This window comes from Etheostoma spectabile, chromosome 24 (assembly GCF_008692095.1).
Source record: "Etheostoma spectabile isolate EspeVRDwgs_2016 chromosome 24, UIUC_Espe_1.0, whole genome shotgun sequence".
Taxonomy (NCBI): Eukaryota; Metazoa; Chordata; class Actinopteri; order Perciformes; family Percidae; genus Etheostoma; species Etheostoma spectabile.
The window spans coordinates 6649683-6665724 of NC_045756.1; the positions used below are offsets into that span (position 1 = coordinate 6649683).

Consider the following 16042-nt stretch of genomic DNA (forward strand, 5'->3'; position numbering starts at 1 on the left):
AGTGCTGGGCTCTCACCATGGCTGCAGCTGTGGCGGCGGCTTGCGCTGCCACAGCTGTCTGGTTGGCCTGGTGTTGGGCAGCCTTAATCTTGGCCTGCAGGTGGGCCGGGGGGTGGAAGTACTTGCACTTCTCGCGGGAGCAGCGGCTCTTGATGTAGTCCATGCAGACGGTGACCGTGTTATCGCTGGTGTCAATCATGGGGCTGTCACTGGGGTGAGCAAAGCGGCAGTCGGTCTCCCCGCGAGCGCAGTTGCCCCGCTGGAACTCACGGCAAACCTGGGAGCAGGAGAGTCACGTGGAGACACACAAGCACACACACAGGCACACAGACACACACAAACACACAGATGTGGACAGACACACAGATGCATGTATGCAAAAAAAGAAAACAAAGAAACAAACCGTGAATACTTGAGCTTTCAGAACATGTCTGGAAACAATATTAAACAGCATAATAAACATTGCATGGCATCTAATTTATTCATGTCTGGTCATCCTCTTACTGTAGCGCATGATCATCCAACTAGCACAGTAACTCCACAGTTAACAGCCATCAAAATCTTGATGACAATATTAGATTTTTTTGAAAGTATTTCACATTTTGGTGTCTGACTGTTTTGAAAAGGAGAATGCTGATACATATTTAAATACTGCATGGAAGGGCCAACAAGCCTTAAGGACTTTTAAAACCACAACCAATATATTTGTACAATAATAAATTTAATAATACATTTTATTTTTAATGCCCTTTACATTTCAAAAAGAAATCTCAAAGTGCTACAATTAATAGGGAGTTAAAAACAGTTTCCAGAGTAAGATACAATTGACAAGCAATAATAAAAAACTAAAATTAAAACAATGAATTAAAAGGCCTTTTGAAATAGTAGTGTCTTTAGGCCCTTCTTAAAAGTCTCCACAGTTTGTGGGGCCCTTAGGGTCTCTGGGAGGGCGTTCCAGAGCCGTGGGGCGACTGCCTGGAAAGCCCTGTCTCCCATCGTAGACAGTTTGGTCCTTCAAAAAACATCATGTTTTTTTTAAATACACACACTCAAAATAGGAGCTTTCTTGCACACAGAATCTCACTTACACAGCAAGGTTTTACTTAATTCTGCTGCACCAAACTTAAAAATCATGATAACGTTTTTTAATGTTTTTATTTTTTTTAAATACAAACCATAAATTAATTTTGGACTTGGTGTAAACAAGACCTGAACACAATGTAACTAAAGTGCAATGTGAGCCAAACCCAAATGATTGTGGAGTCACTGATCCAGTCAGTGTTCAACGGTTCAGAGGCCTGGGCATAATCACATGGGGATCTGCTTTTGAGTTGCACTCTGGGACTGACTGACACAAACACACACACACACACACGCACACACACACGCACACACGCAACGGTTAAGCACACACATGCAAAAACACGCATGCTGGTTTTGTGTGGGAGAGTGTACGTGTCTCACAGGAATACTGTTTCATTAGAGCCAACTTCATTCAGTTGCTTAGCGATAGCACTCCCCGAGAAAAACACATACAGGCACACACCTACGCATCACCTCAAGGTCTTAGGGAGATTATTGTTTATCACAAAAAAATGTAGTGAAAAAAAACAAAAAACTATCCTCAATCGCCAAGCTATTGTCATTCAGTGTTGTTTGCCAGGGGGCAGATGGAGATTGCTGAAGTTGTTGTAATTGTCCCAGTCTAACTGGGGCTGTCTAGCAAGTACCAGTTCATGTTGGGCGATTTCCAATTTAAATTACTGTAATCTCACACTATCTCTTTTCTTTTCGTGTCATGTTTCTGATACAAGCCTTAAATGGTTTCCTTAAGGGGTAAGATAAGGATAATGCAAAGCAAGAAGAATTATCAAGTAAGGAAGCTGATACTGCTGTTTGGATTAGTTATTGTTCTGCCTTTCAGCGTTTAATTGAGATTAAACAAATACTACAGCTACACACAACACTTGGTGGTATAAACAGCAGTTACACATTTCACATACTTTTTGAAATGGTGACAATTTGCAATACAATATGAAATTTAATTATTTTAATAAAGTAAAATAATTTCTGCTTTCTGTAAAAATCGGACTCTTTATAAACGTAAATTGCTTACTTGGGTTTATTGAAAGTCAATTTCAAAATGTATTTATTTAAGTCCTATTTACTTGCTTATAAAACGGAAGACTTGCTGATCCTTTCAGGTCCTTATCTTGGGCAATTTATACAACAAGGGGCGCACGATTCCGAAAATGTCCCGATTCAATTCAATATTGATTTTAAATTTAAAACCGATGCTCAATTAAAAGAACAATCCACAGTATATAAATGTAGTTACTTTCCCCATGCCATGCCATGACACGCCATTACAAAAAACAAAAATTCATCGGTTTTTGGAATTCTATGAATCGATTTTGAATCTGTAGAGCTTGAATCGCGATACAAATGAGAATCTATTTTTTCACACCCCTAAACAAGCTTTAGAAACAAACTTTAAAAGGTTTAAAGAGGTTAAAGATGTAGGTGGGTGTATTTTATTTGTTGCTATGCCAACTCCTGTGGTAACTATGGAGGTAATTAGTACTTTGGTTTTTCTCTGTATTCACTGCAAAGTATGAGGAATATCTTTTCAGACGTTACATATGTATTTGTGACTATTGTGTCTAAACTACAATACCTTGTGCTATAAATGATATTCATTAGTACCACATATATGTGCACGTCGCTTTCACACCCATTATCACACTCAGGTGTTCCAATACTGTCACCTCACAACCTCAAAGCATCATTGGGTATGATATACTGTAGCTCTAATGCTTGTGAGAGAGAGAGAGAGAGAGAGAGAGAGAGAGAGAGAGAGAGAGAGAAGAGAGAGAGAGAGAGAGAGAGAGAGACAGTGTGATTGGGTGGGTCACCTCCAGCTTGTCGGTACGCAGCAGTTTCTGGTTGGAGGAAGAGCCACCGGTCACGGAGACAGGCGGGCTGCCGGGGACCATACAGGGGGTGTTGGGCAGGATGTCTGTGGGCACCAGGCCCATGCTGTGGGACATTGGAGTCAGGTAGGGTGCGTAGCTCAAACCTGCGCTGGAACCCAGGCCCTGGCTCACTGGAAACGTCTGCTAAACATGGAGAGAAAAGACAGTTTACCAACTCTTGAGCAGGCTTTGTTGTCATGACTGCTCTTTAAGATATTCTGTCTGCTTTGCTTTTCTTGTTTTAGCAACAACAACACATATTACATTCTAATTAAAATGGTAGAAATAGCTTAATGGCAAAGATGTAAAATGATGAATATAGGGAGAGACAGTGGGGATCGGAGGGTGAATAGCAGAATGAGGGTACAGCAATTTAAAAAAAAGGAGGCAGAAAAGTTAGAGGAAAGGGACACAAGAGACAAATGAACGGAGGGCGCAGCTGTGCAGAATGGTGGGTGAGAAAGATGAGAGGTGAGGTGGGGAGAGAGTGTGACAGGTAGACAGTCAGGGGAACAGAGAGGAAAAGGTTTCAGAGAAAAAGTGGAGAGAAGGAAGCAAGGGTAGACTCGCAAGAGAAGTCTACCCTCTCTCACAAGAGAAGGGTTTTTTTTAACCTCTGTGTGTGCCAGGAAGATTTTGCTGAGCAAGCGTGTTCTTTTTCAGCTACACCCAGCCTTACATTGTTGAAGTTCAACATGTTCACACCTGGCAGTTGCCCAGTGCAACGACAGTCTACCGCTGACTGCAGAGCAAATCCCAGAGAACAGTCGGGGAGTTTAGTGCTTTTGCTCAAGGCCATCTCAATATCTGGTATGAGAACAAATTCATCTTTTGAGCCTGAGATGTAATCTGAAAATAATAGTAAAGTATCTAATAATATCTCATAGTAATAACAGTAAAGTATCTAATAGAAGGCCGTATCAACGTACTGTAACAGACGTCTCCCATTTTCTCAGTGAGTCATGCCCTGCTTGTCAGTTAAAGCTGGTGCCAAGACTATGGTACTAATAGAAAACATTACTGGCATGAAGGGGGACTTCAGTCAAAAATAATGTAGGTAACTTGATATGTAAAGATTAGGGCTGTCATAATAGCGCAATAGTAATGTGTTAACGCCAATTTGTTCTACCGCCACAAATATTTTTGACCTCTATTTATTACCTCAGGTTGTGTCACGATGACTATGGACTGAAGTGCACTGGACTGGAGTCTCAGAGTGGGTCCAACGAAGGTATAAAATGTCTGCGTCCTCACTGCGCTGCATTTTTATAAACTATGATAATCTGGTCGCGGGTTGCGTCTCACTCCCTCCTGCCGTCCTTGGGCTTGTTGTAGTTAAAGAACTGAACATCCAGTAACTACTATTTCCTTTTTTGTGTGGAAGCACTGGGTGTTTTTGCATCTTCACTAATATATGTTGCCTAATGTTCGAAACACAGCTCCGCTTGCCCCTCTCCTTGCTCTCCAGAGCGGCTTTCAGTGGTGTTGACAGTCGCGATGTGTAACCAGTCACATGTGGGCGGGACATTGAGTGAGACCAGAGAGTGGTGACTACAGACAGAGAGACCGGCTGCATACACTGTACGGGGAATTATTTTAACCGGACATTATAACCGTGGAGATTTAAATATGTTGGACGTCAGATTTTTGTTACAGTGGAAACACTGCTGTGACGGCTTCTGGACAATTGATTTCCAATGATAAATATACACACATACTGTACATTTGCAAAAAGTAATATTTGTCCACTCCCATGTTGACTGAGATTATAAAATAATATACAAATATCCCTTTATGGTACATTTTGAACAGAAGGAAAATTAATCGCAATTAACTACTTTAATTGCGATTAATCCCCTATGATTAATTTTGAAAGATTGACAGCCTTAATAAAGATATTTTAGGGACAAAGCTAGACTTTTCTTTATTTATTTATTTTTACAGTGTAGCACAGCAACAGAGTTCCCTGTTATTTTCATGGTGAGTCACACAGTGCACTGACAGTTATTTACCATAGCAAAAAGACCAGCACTAACCACAGGTTGCATGGTGGTGCCCGGGATCATGAACTGCATCTGTTGAGCCAACATGGCGGCGGCTGTCTTCTGCTGGATCAGGTTATTTCGCCCGTTGATCTCCAGCTGGGTCTTCAGGTGAGCGGGCGGGTGCAGGTATTTGCAGTTCTCTCGCGTGCATCGGCCCTGAGCGGGAAAACAAAGTTGATGGAAGAGAGACGGGGAGGTGGGAGAGAGAGAGAGTCAACAAGGTCATTAACACTCCAAAAACTTCAAGTCTCTGATCAACAGAAAGAACTGAAATGCTGTCTTTTGATAATAAACCTGATGAAGAACAGGTTGTGTGTCTGTGTGCCTGCCTGAGGATGTGGCAGATTTGTGGCCATTGACTTTTGACACAGACGCCAAAACATCAAGTGCTTGAAGGCAGCTTACATATTCATACTTGGAGAGTGTGAAATGATGAGAGCTCCGCATTGAGCTTATTCAGTGAGGGTAGCAGGTAGCTCTCAGCTCGGAGTAGAACCTTTTTTTTATGAAAGATGATTACTAGTTCCTGACTTCATAGCTTGTCAACTCTGGCAGGACCTGGTCCTGCCGGCACTTACTAACTAGCCAGTATTCGGTGCAGACATGGAAATGAGGGAAGGTGGACAAAGGCTAGGGCTCTTGTTCTGATTCTAGCTGTCTCGCCAAATCTCTGTAGCATTTCAATGGACAGGTCATCTAGTATTCTCTGTGGACATGCAAATGCAGGTTTGGCAGGGTCAGGCTTACAGAGACCCTGGTGGATGAAGGCAATTAGACTGTCAACCCAGAGGCTAATGGCAAACACAATAATCCAATATGGATCCTCAATGCCGTGCTTATTGCGAGGAGAGTGGGTGGAAGAGAGGAGCGAGGTCAGCAGGGAGTAACAGAGCAAAGGGTAGAATACAGACGTGGGAAAAGAGACTGTGTTGAAGATGGAAAGTAAAGATGAGGAGAGGAGTGGAAGAAAAAATGTGGGCAGAGAGGAGTGATATGAATTAGTACGGAGGGAAAGGGGAGATGACAGTGAAAGGCCAAGAAGACAAAAGGAGAGGACACGACATGGCCGGCATGACATGGCACGTCTTGGTTAATGTGACGGAGCGCAGAGCGAGGGAAAGCTAAATTAGAATCAGAATAGCGTGAGTGATAGGTTGAATATTCTTTCTGCATGTATCCAAATCTATTTTCACATTTCCTATTGAGGTCCAAACCTCTTACCTCTATGTCATGAAAGAGACACAGCACGGTGGCCTGATTAGCAATGCCGTACAATCATTTCTCCAAATTCCTCTTACAAGAAAATATGACAGCTCTGTCACACACACGGTGATGAGCTATGTTTAATTACTCAAGCGCTGTACTCAAACACCAATTTAAGTCCTGAATCAAACGTACAAAATGACAAGTTATCAGACAATATCCTGATATGATGTCTTTTTTTGGTTGGGAAAAATAAAAAAAAAGCTTGTAGTACATTGAATCAGAACAAAAGACAGTGAAGCTGCATTTAGCTAACATGATGCCTCTTAGCTACTATGCTTTCTGATTATTTTTAATGTGCTTTATTTACTTGTCATGACAGGTAAAGCACAGGTGGAATTCATAACAATATTAACGACTGCATTCAATTCAGATGTGTCAGTCCCACTGTCATGGTATTGTGCTTGCTGTCCTACCAGCAAAGCTTACTGGGAAACTTAAAGGAACAGAGCCAATATTAATAGTATCAATTACACCTGTGCTGTTTTTTGTTGCCATGACAAACTATTATATCTGCTGTGAAAACGGTCTGTATCAGAGCACTGTAATTGTATTTTTTCTGGCTATTCATTTTTCTGTTTCTATTTTATTTTCTCACATTTCATCCTATTTTGAATTGCTTTGATTATCCCTTTCAATTGTGTTTTTAAATGTTCTAATGCATGTCTTTGTCTAATACAAACCACTTTAAATTGTCGGTGTTTGAAAGGTGCTATACAATTAATGTTGCTCCTTTGTCATCACATTCACTTTTGTGGTATTTGTTTTTATTGTGTGGGATTTGAAAGCAGAAAAAAAACACAATATTGATAGTTGTAGTAAAAAAGATATAGTGTGATATTAGTTTTTTTCAGTGTTGCCAAATACTCTCTGGCAGCTGCACATTAAAACCATCTATAAAATAATACATTTTTCCTATACTATTATTAGTAAAGCACTACGCTAGGTGGGAAGGCAAACAAATAAGAACTTTTAATCAACTCAAGCCTTCTCTCCCAGTGAAAATAACCAATAATCTTCAAGTCTCATCAAAGGGAAAACTAATAAAACCTGCCTATCCTTTTCTTCCTGACAGATATTAAAGACACCCCACATAGCATTAAACACACTCTTGGTACAACGAAGCTGCCACAAAGGATATTAAGTCTGTAGTAACTATTGGCTATTGGTAATTTTTGTTTTCACATTAATAAAACACGCATATATGAACACAGTGATCTCTGTAATGATGAGAGTCACGACTCAGATGAGACTGGCCTCCACACCCTGGTCTTAAAGCTGCAACCAACCACTGATAACCCCCCCTTAACGGTTCACATGCACAAAATCACACCTGCCCACACATATGCATATTAAATCACACAATCACAACAAGCATTGCCCACACACACTGGCACAGGCATATATGAGCATAGATAAACAAAGTCACCGCACGCACAGTTTTGTTATGCCTTGTCCAGACCAGAGGACTAGCGTTAGCACTGAACTCCGGCAACCAAAAACCTCCGAGGTGTCAAAACTAATTGGACCCTTGTGCAGCACCATAGACACAAGCAAAATGTGTGTGTGTGCCTTGAGTATCTGCATTCAGGAGAGAGAATGCGTAGGCAGGTGTAACAGTGCATGTATGTGTGCAGGAGAAACCGTGTGGGCGGGTGTGACTGTGTGACTGTGTGACTGTGTGTGTGTGTGTGTGTGTGTGTGTGTGTGTGTGTGTGTGTGTGTGTGTGGTGTGTGTGTGTGTGTGTGTGTGTGTGTGTGTGTGTGGTGTGTGTGTGTGTGTGTGAGAGAGGGAGCTGGTGCTGAAGCTGAGCTCTGGACGGCGTCCCAAACTTAGTCGGCAGGGAAGCACAGCATCACCATTGCGCCCTACAGAGATCACAGACATGGACTGACACAAATAAAGACGCATTTACACAACGACTCACACCACCACAGACCCTCACAACTCACTTTGTCACTTATGTGGACTCAAGAGTGAAGCCATTACTTCCCCTTTTGCTCCATATTCAGCTAATCTATAACCTGTGAGTGGCACATGGTTATTCGCAATTGTTCATCATTATACACCATTTAACGTGATGAGGGAAATGGTGGTGAAGCTATTTCGGATTTCGTAATGTACAGGCGCTGTCGCGCTAAGTGCAAGCCTTGGATTCGTAAAACCTTCTCCTTTCATCCTGTCAAACTTTGTTTGAGAGCCTTTTCTCACTGATGTATTCATGATCTACCACAGCATTGTGCCAGTTCTTTGCATAAATTAGGTTTCATTTGTCTTCGGTCTTCTTTTTTTGTCTAGCTTCGAGGTGGAAGAAGCAAATAAATTGAGCACCTTAGCTAGGGCTGTCATGGTAATGGAATTTGCAACACTATTTTATAACAGTAAGGAGTTCAGCGCAGCATTCAATTATATAAACATGTATTATTTGCAGTAGATTGAATTCATTTAAAAAGTTATAACAGATGAAGAACAAGAACTATATCCATCCCCATCCATATCTTAACATCTACAGTGCTGCATAAGTCTTTTGACGTGTTTGTTGCAGTGTCTATCAGTATATATCTAACTGCCAAACATTAAAATTAGTATTGATATATACTGTATGTATGCATGCATCTATTCTATTCATAACAGTGGATTGCAGGAGACAAGTTACGGTGGAAATAAGAGTTCATGTTAAGAAGTCAAAGGTTAGTGGGCGTTCAGGCCGTAAATAGCACTGCGTTAAAGCAGCACAAGGGTCTGCATTGGTAGGAGTATGTACCAAGATGCACCAAGATGTACCAAACCCCCAGGATCAGTGTGGCTATTTTCATTGAACGTTCGCCACTTCTCAGCATGTTATCCAGTTTTGTTAATAGATCCACGGTTGTTACAGGTACACATGAAAAGGTGAAATATAATCCCAAAAGTGTGGTTTATAATACTATGAAGTAGGATTTTTAAAAATACAGAAGGTAATTATTACATCGACAATCCTTTTATCTTCCGTCTTGATTATTGCGAGGTTAAGAGTAGGAGTACGCCCTTCACTGTACACTTGCAAGGCTGCACGTTTAGTCTTACTTTTAACATGTAAAAGTGTCACATTCTATAAAGAGTCTTTTACTAGCTTAGGCTCCTGGACAAAAGGACAAGGTTAAAAGGACATCAAAATGGCTGATATCCTTTGGGGGTGTTAACACATTACACTGTTAGACTTTGCTGTAATTTCTACAGTTACCACAAAATGCCCAGTAAATACCATCATTTTCATTTTCCGGTTCATTACTGAAATAAGCATAGCATTATGGGTATTAACATTTAATTTCCAGGTATTTACTGTATATTTTGAATTTGCGGTAGTCTGCTGTAAAACAACAGCAGTAGTGCTACTGTAGTTGAAAAAGACAGACTTCTAGCCCGTTGCACACCGAAGAGGAGATCAGTTTATTTAGAAGAATTTCAACCGAGTCAGACTGGAGATATGAGGTCAGGTTGTCCAAGCCTACATTTTGGGCTAATCCTGTCCAGGAAAATACATCAAGTGTCAATGCTGATAAAAAAGCACGCCCCACACACACCTATTATGGTGCATTAATTAAAGTCAGGGAGGTGTTAATTTATTGGTACTGTGCACAGCAGTTAAAAAGCTTTCACCCATGGCACGTCTCTCTGATTAGCTCCAAGTAAGGGTGAAGATCTAACATCTGCTTTATAGCAGGAGTATTTCTTGGTTTAATAAAACATGGTAGGGTCAATTGCAAAAACTGCATGCTGATGGCTATACATAGTAATTACAGTACATGTGTGTGTGTGTGTGTGTGCGATTAATACTAATGATCATCAATGAAGAGTCCAGACTGCAGTTTGCCATGTTTCCCTTCCATGTTTGGGGATTCATAGCACATAAGATGAGGTAAGCTTTGTCGAAAAGGCAGCACTGCATCAAATATATATATATATATATATATATATATATATATATATACATACATACACACACTGTTTATATATTTTAAAAAAGAGTGCTCGTGGCTTACACAGTGAGGTGGTCCACCAACGCGACAATGACTGCTAAAAAGCAGCATGCTTGGCTGATGACAAAGCCGTGGTATCATCTGGTTTCAGACCTTTATCTGTTTGAGAGGGTGGCAGACACACGCAACACACAAACACCCACACACCCACCCAGAAAGACACACACTGTGCCTTCTGTCCAAGCCACCCACTCAGAGAGAGAAATCCATTCATCATGGGCATTGCCGTCTATGAAAAGGATCTTTGAAAAGCACCAAGGCACCTCGTGATTCACGAACCAGCCACCGCTACACGTTGAAATTATACCTTTCAGCAGGTTCGCTCACATGGCAACTCTCATTGTAGGCTGCACGGTTACCCTTGTGTGTGTGAAATGCTATGATCCATGCTTTGGGATAGACTAATAGCTGCTTTGATTCAGATTGGATAATTATGTCCTTGTGTTGCAGTGAAAAACAAATGAACAATGAAGGAGAGATCAAAGATAAATTATCGGTTGTTTTCATTTGAAATAGATCCGCTGTCCAAGAGATATTACCGCTGCTGGCGTGATCTCTAAATCCCCACAGCCATCGCCAACGAGATTTTATTGCATTGTTATTATTATTGTTTGCCAAGTTTCCATATAGAAGTAATATCAATTAAAGTGTTTTCCATATTATGTTGATACAGGGTGGGGGGATAAAGGCAGCTAATTTCATAAACCGATTAGTATTACACTCACTTCACTTGAGGCTCTTGCAATTGTTTATAGTTTTTATAATTAGGGTCAAGTAATTACTGTTTTTTGTTATTTTTATAAATCTATAAAAAAAAGGCGTTAATGTTGCAAATTGTTCCTTTTACATCTAACACCATCCGGAAGCTGTTATTCCTTGATATTGGCTGCTGGTATGTTAATGTAACCTTATTCTGCTGCTTTTTTGATAGGACTACATGCTAATGCCAACAATTTTCATAATCAATTCATTTAAAAGGTGCTCTAAGCGATGTTGCGTGACGTTACTTTTTGTTGACGTTCAAAGTATTTTCAAACAAAACGAGACTAGCTTGCCCCACCGTCCTCCTCATCCCGTCACCTCCCTTCTGTGCTTCCGCTCACTAACCCCCCCCCACCCCCATATCCTTGTTGTCTGTTATTGGCTGGAACGCTGGAACACTGTCTGTGTATGCTTCGTGCTGCAGGTGGGCACAGTTTGTAGACCCTGGGCTGTCTACAGAGGCCGCGGTTTTTTTACAGTGTGTTCTGGGGACAGGCAGCTCGCAGATAGTGAGGAGATAGTTTGCTGTATGTGACAACAAATGTTGCCTAAAAAACGCGTGTGATTGCTTAGAGCACCTTTGAGTAATTTATCAAGTGAAAATTATTCTTCTAGACAATTGTTCCTTGTTTAAGGTGCTATCAAAATAAAGAAAAGAAGAAAAAAAATCTCTTTCTTCAGCATTGCACTGAGCCCGCTCCAAATCAGGCATAGCACACAATAATTAGGTTGACAAACCTTTTGCAAAGTGAAAGAGGGAGGGGAAAAAAAACAAGGCAAATTTTTATCCCAGTAAACACACTGGCATGAGAACAAAAAAAAACACAGTGTCAGAGTGCTGAGGAGGGTCCAACATGTCTCCTGCCAAAACACAACGTAACTGTTGTACTGCACACTCCAACTATGGCAACTAAGCAGAGCAGACAGAAAAACACTTCTGACCATAAACATGTTCAACTGCTTGTGACCCACTTCCTTGTAATGTTCTTCGCCTCTAATAATGTTTACAACGTCTGGATTTCTTTCCACTGCCAGCAGATGACATTTTAAGAATGAATACGGTCTATGTATAATGTTAACCAGACACAGACAAACAAGGAGTGTCTTCTGGAAGTCAACTGTACCCTGTAAAGGCCTAATTCCGCTGGGATTTTTTTCTTCTTAAAAAGAAGAACAATCTGACAGAAGGTAAAATCAAAAGCACTTTTTTCTGCAATCACAGCAAGACAGTCAATACATTTAACCCTTGTATGGTATTCGGGTCAAATTGACCCCTTTCAAATTTTTAGAAGAAGAAAAAGGCTACAAGTACATTTTTTCTTCCTTAAAAGGGATTATAAACATGTATTCCTGACTTCAGAAACTGATTCTGGATATGAACACTTATGTTTTTCCCAAGATAAGAATGATCACATAGTGGATTTTTAAAATGAATTATAACCTTTTAACTAAAAAACTAAATCCATTTTCAATTGTGTTCTAGTAGAGACTGATTGCATTCCCTAAACATATGTCATCTCAATTGTTTTTAATTGAGATAAAGACAATATTTGTTAATAGATTGTGAAGTAAAATTGTATTTCCGAATTGTTTTTAAACCCCATGTAAGTCACGGGTCAATCTGACCCGAGGGATACGAGAGGGTCCCGAAAGTGAAGACAATACAAAGTGCCATTATTAAACTACAGCCCCCACATTTACACATCTACAGGGAACACTGGTCCAAATGGTCCATTTATAACTGGCCTTAACATCCCCTGACTGGGCTCAACGCTGCCATCTTCGTCCGTCGCAGAAACCCTTTCTCAGACCCCCTGCCTCCTTCATCAGCCCTGCTGAATGGTCAGAGTGATGACTGTTGTGTGTCTGTGGGTGGCACAGACACAGAGGGCCAGTCTTCTACCCCCTCGGCAGAATAGCGCTTCAGTTGTGGGCCCCTCCGTTCACCACTGTAACATTTGCATTTTGCCCTCAATGGGCGCTCTATCCTCGGGTCTGCTGGAGACAGAGAGTGGCTGCCTATAGGCTGCAGCCGACAGAGGAGCTGTAAACGTCCTAGCAAAGGCAACTTTAAATTACAACCCTGTGGTTCCAATTGCCTCCAATAGGGACGCTAGTGGCCTTGTGCTTATCCAAGATGGATACACTGGAAATGAGTCATTGCTTTCCCACATTGACACTTCAAACCGAGAAACAATATTGCATGAATTGCAAAGTTCCGGGCCTTGGGAATATGGGATGTGTGTGTGCATGCGTTTTTCCATTAAGCCCCTTATTTCCCAGAGAAGCTCAGTAGGCTTCACAGATCCGAGACCTTGTGATGTCTTTCTGACGCTAGCACAACGCCCAGTGACGTTTAATGGCAGTGTGACTGGCAGTATTGGTAGACTGCAATCAAGAAAAACCAATTTAGTTATTCAGGGACGGAGATCATGGGAAAACTAGCTTAAAAGATGCAGGGTCAGCACAAGACCGGGCAATAGCTACTTGTGACAGCTGAATGCGCCGTCAAGGCTGTGGAGGCAGTGGCAACCCAAAGGTCAGAAAAGGAAAGCAGGATACTGAAAAAAAAAAATAAAACTGTAGGCTAAATCTCCCAAAGGAACATATTTGGATAGACAGATAGACTTTATTAATCACAAATTGGAAGTCTAATCACCAAAGACTGTACATTTCATATTATGCATATGTAAAAATAAACCATTGCATATTTGCAACAAAGTCTCTCCTGATTGAAATACCTAAATACAGTAACATACCCTCATAGGCAGCTGGTCAGGTCTTGTTCATAGTAATTTGACTGGTACAGTAAATTTTTGGATGTCTGTACCCTACAGAGAAACTGTAGCAAAGTCTTCTCCCCCCCCCCCCGTTTATCTGATTGTCCTTCTCAGCGCGAGAGGAAGGCCGCTGTGAGAAACTGACACTAATTTTTCTGACATGAAGCCTGTGATATGTGTAATCCCCTTAGAGCATAGCCAAAGAACCTGTTGTATCTCCACTGACCAGAGAAGGTGGGGGGTGGACAGCCGCTCTTTCTCCTCGTTTCTCAATATTCCCTCATCTTTTTTTTCTTCCCCCTTTTGCATTGTCCTGCCTTTGACGCCATGTCATTTGCATTGTTGAGAAATATGCATGGCTGATGCTCATCCTTGGGCTTATGGTTTTTCTCACAGATATTCCTATTTGTAGCTATACATATCCAAATAAGAGCATTCCTTGGCCTACAACAACTACTGGAACTGATCCCGAAATGATCAGTTCTGGGACGTTTTTCCTCTCGACCACATTAAGAAGATGAAACCTATAAGTTGGCTTTACCTTCCCTTTGCAACCATGTTGCCCGGCTTTGCTTTGTTTTACAGTTATTCTTTTCATTGATAATGTCTTTCCTTCTCTCTTTTTCTCAGTTTGCCCCAAAAGAGTCTCTTTTCCAGGGGCACTGACCGCTGGTTATGGGTCAGCCTATGGCAGTTCACAAGGAGACCACTTTTGTGAAAGCCCCCAGCTATAAGACACCAACAGGACAGGCACTACAGTGCTCAGAAGGCTACAAAAATGCAGACCCAGTGATCCTAGCACCCGGTAAAGTAGCGAGGCGCTGGATGCACATGGACAGGGCTTCCCTTCATCCTCAAAAACAGAGAATGCTCCCTCTTGAGGATCCTGTTTTGTTTTCGGGCTCTAATGGATCCGTTTGGACTAATGGATCTGTTTGAAGCGGTGACGCTCCAGGACACCAGGAAACACCAAAAATCCATTATGAAATGATAGCCAAAGGCCTTTTGCTTACATTTTGGCTGGTGATGGAGAACATGAATCAATGGTGAAGAGTAGGTAAGAACAAGTGCTTTAAATGTAAATGTTTGAATGTAAAACTGTAGAGGAAACCCAGCTGATTATATGGTGATCACGTATACAGTATTTGGCATGGCTAGTAGACTACAGTACAATTAGTGATAATGCGAGTGAATGCAAACAAGAAAATACCCCTTAGTGCAAAGGACAGAGACCAGGTAATTATGAAACAATGGCAAACACATACAAGTGTACACACATACAGACTGCGTTGCCTCAGCAGTAATTAAGTGCCTTTGTTTCACAGATCCCACAGATGGAGGAGTAGTTCTGCTGCTGACGTGCCTGAGATCATCCAAGGAGAAACAGAGAGAGAGAGAGAGAGAGAGAGAGAGAGAGAGGAGGAAATATACAGAGACAGGGGGAGAGTGGCATGAAGGTATAAAAGTAAACACTCCCACCTTCATGTGAAATGTGTAATAAAGGCTGTCTGTTTACGCACACACGCAAATATCTTGAGCAACTGAATGTGTCAATTTATCTTGCTTTAACTGACACTATTAACATTTCGTCAGTCTTTTTCTTTGGCTCACATTGTTTCCTTGTAAGTTATTGTGGTGACTCCTCGGACTAGTTTCAGAATGTTGTGCATCGGCTGAAATCACATGCTAGTGTTGACACTACCCTTTACAGGCACTGCAGCTAGAGATCAGTTAGCTCAAACTGCAGCTCAGGCTGTTCTCGGAGATGTGAAAGATGGGTTTATACTCAAAGTGACATCTAATAGAAATGTACCGTCTGTAAATGTTACACCAAGGCCACAGTGTTAGAATTCAGGAATGCATGGCTGATTGCATGTGAAAGAAAAGATGTTAGGTAGAAATGTGTTCTTCTTTACAACAGCCTCAATCCAAAGACATTGAAAAGTCCACCGCAATCAAACAAGAAGGCACTCTAAAAAGCCCTCATTTTTCTTCATTAGGTTCTAAGGTGATTTACTGTACTAGTGTGCCTAAATTGTCTGCCGGGTAGAGATTATATTCCTTTAAGAGCTGTGAGTTATACTTTATACAGGCTATGAAACAAAATGTTTCTTCATGTGTCACAATGGTTGATGGATTTCTTCAAAAGGAGCTTTCATCTAACCGTACATTAGAAAAAAGGCACAGATAATTTAAA

General features: G+C 41.3%; 1 protein-coding gene across 27 annotated transcripts in view; it reads right to left on the reverse strand.

Annotated features, from left to right (window-relative positions):
• Nucleotides 1-16042, reverse strand: part of mbnl2 (muscleblind-like splicing regulator 2) — a 54480-nt gene that overhangs the window by 14964 nt on the left and 23474 nt on the right. For 17 of the 27 annotated variants that reach the window (XM_032506341.1, XM_032506339.1, XM_032506353.1 and 14 more), the window contains 3 exons: nucleotides 4988-5176; nucleotides 2916-3119; nucleotides 17-277 (listed from right to left, as the gene is read on the reverse strand). In XM_032506341.1, the coding sequence (XP_032362232.1) occupies nucleotides 17-277; nucleotides 2916-3119; nucleotides 4988-5176 (654 nt within the window). The remainder of the gene's footprint in view (nucleotides 1-16; nucleotides 278-2915; nucleotides 3120-4987; nucleotides 5177-16042) is intronic. The other 10 variants (XM_032506363.1, XM_032506355.1, XM_032506350.1 and 7 more) reach the window with 3 other exon arrangements.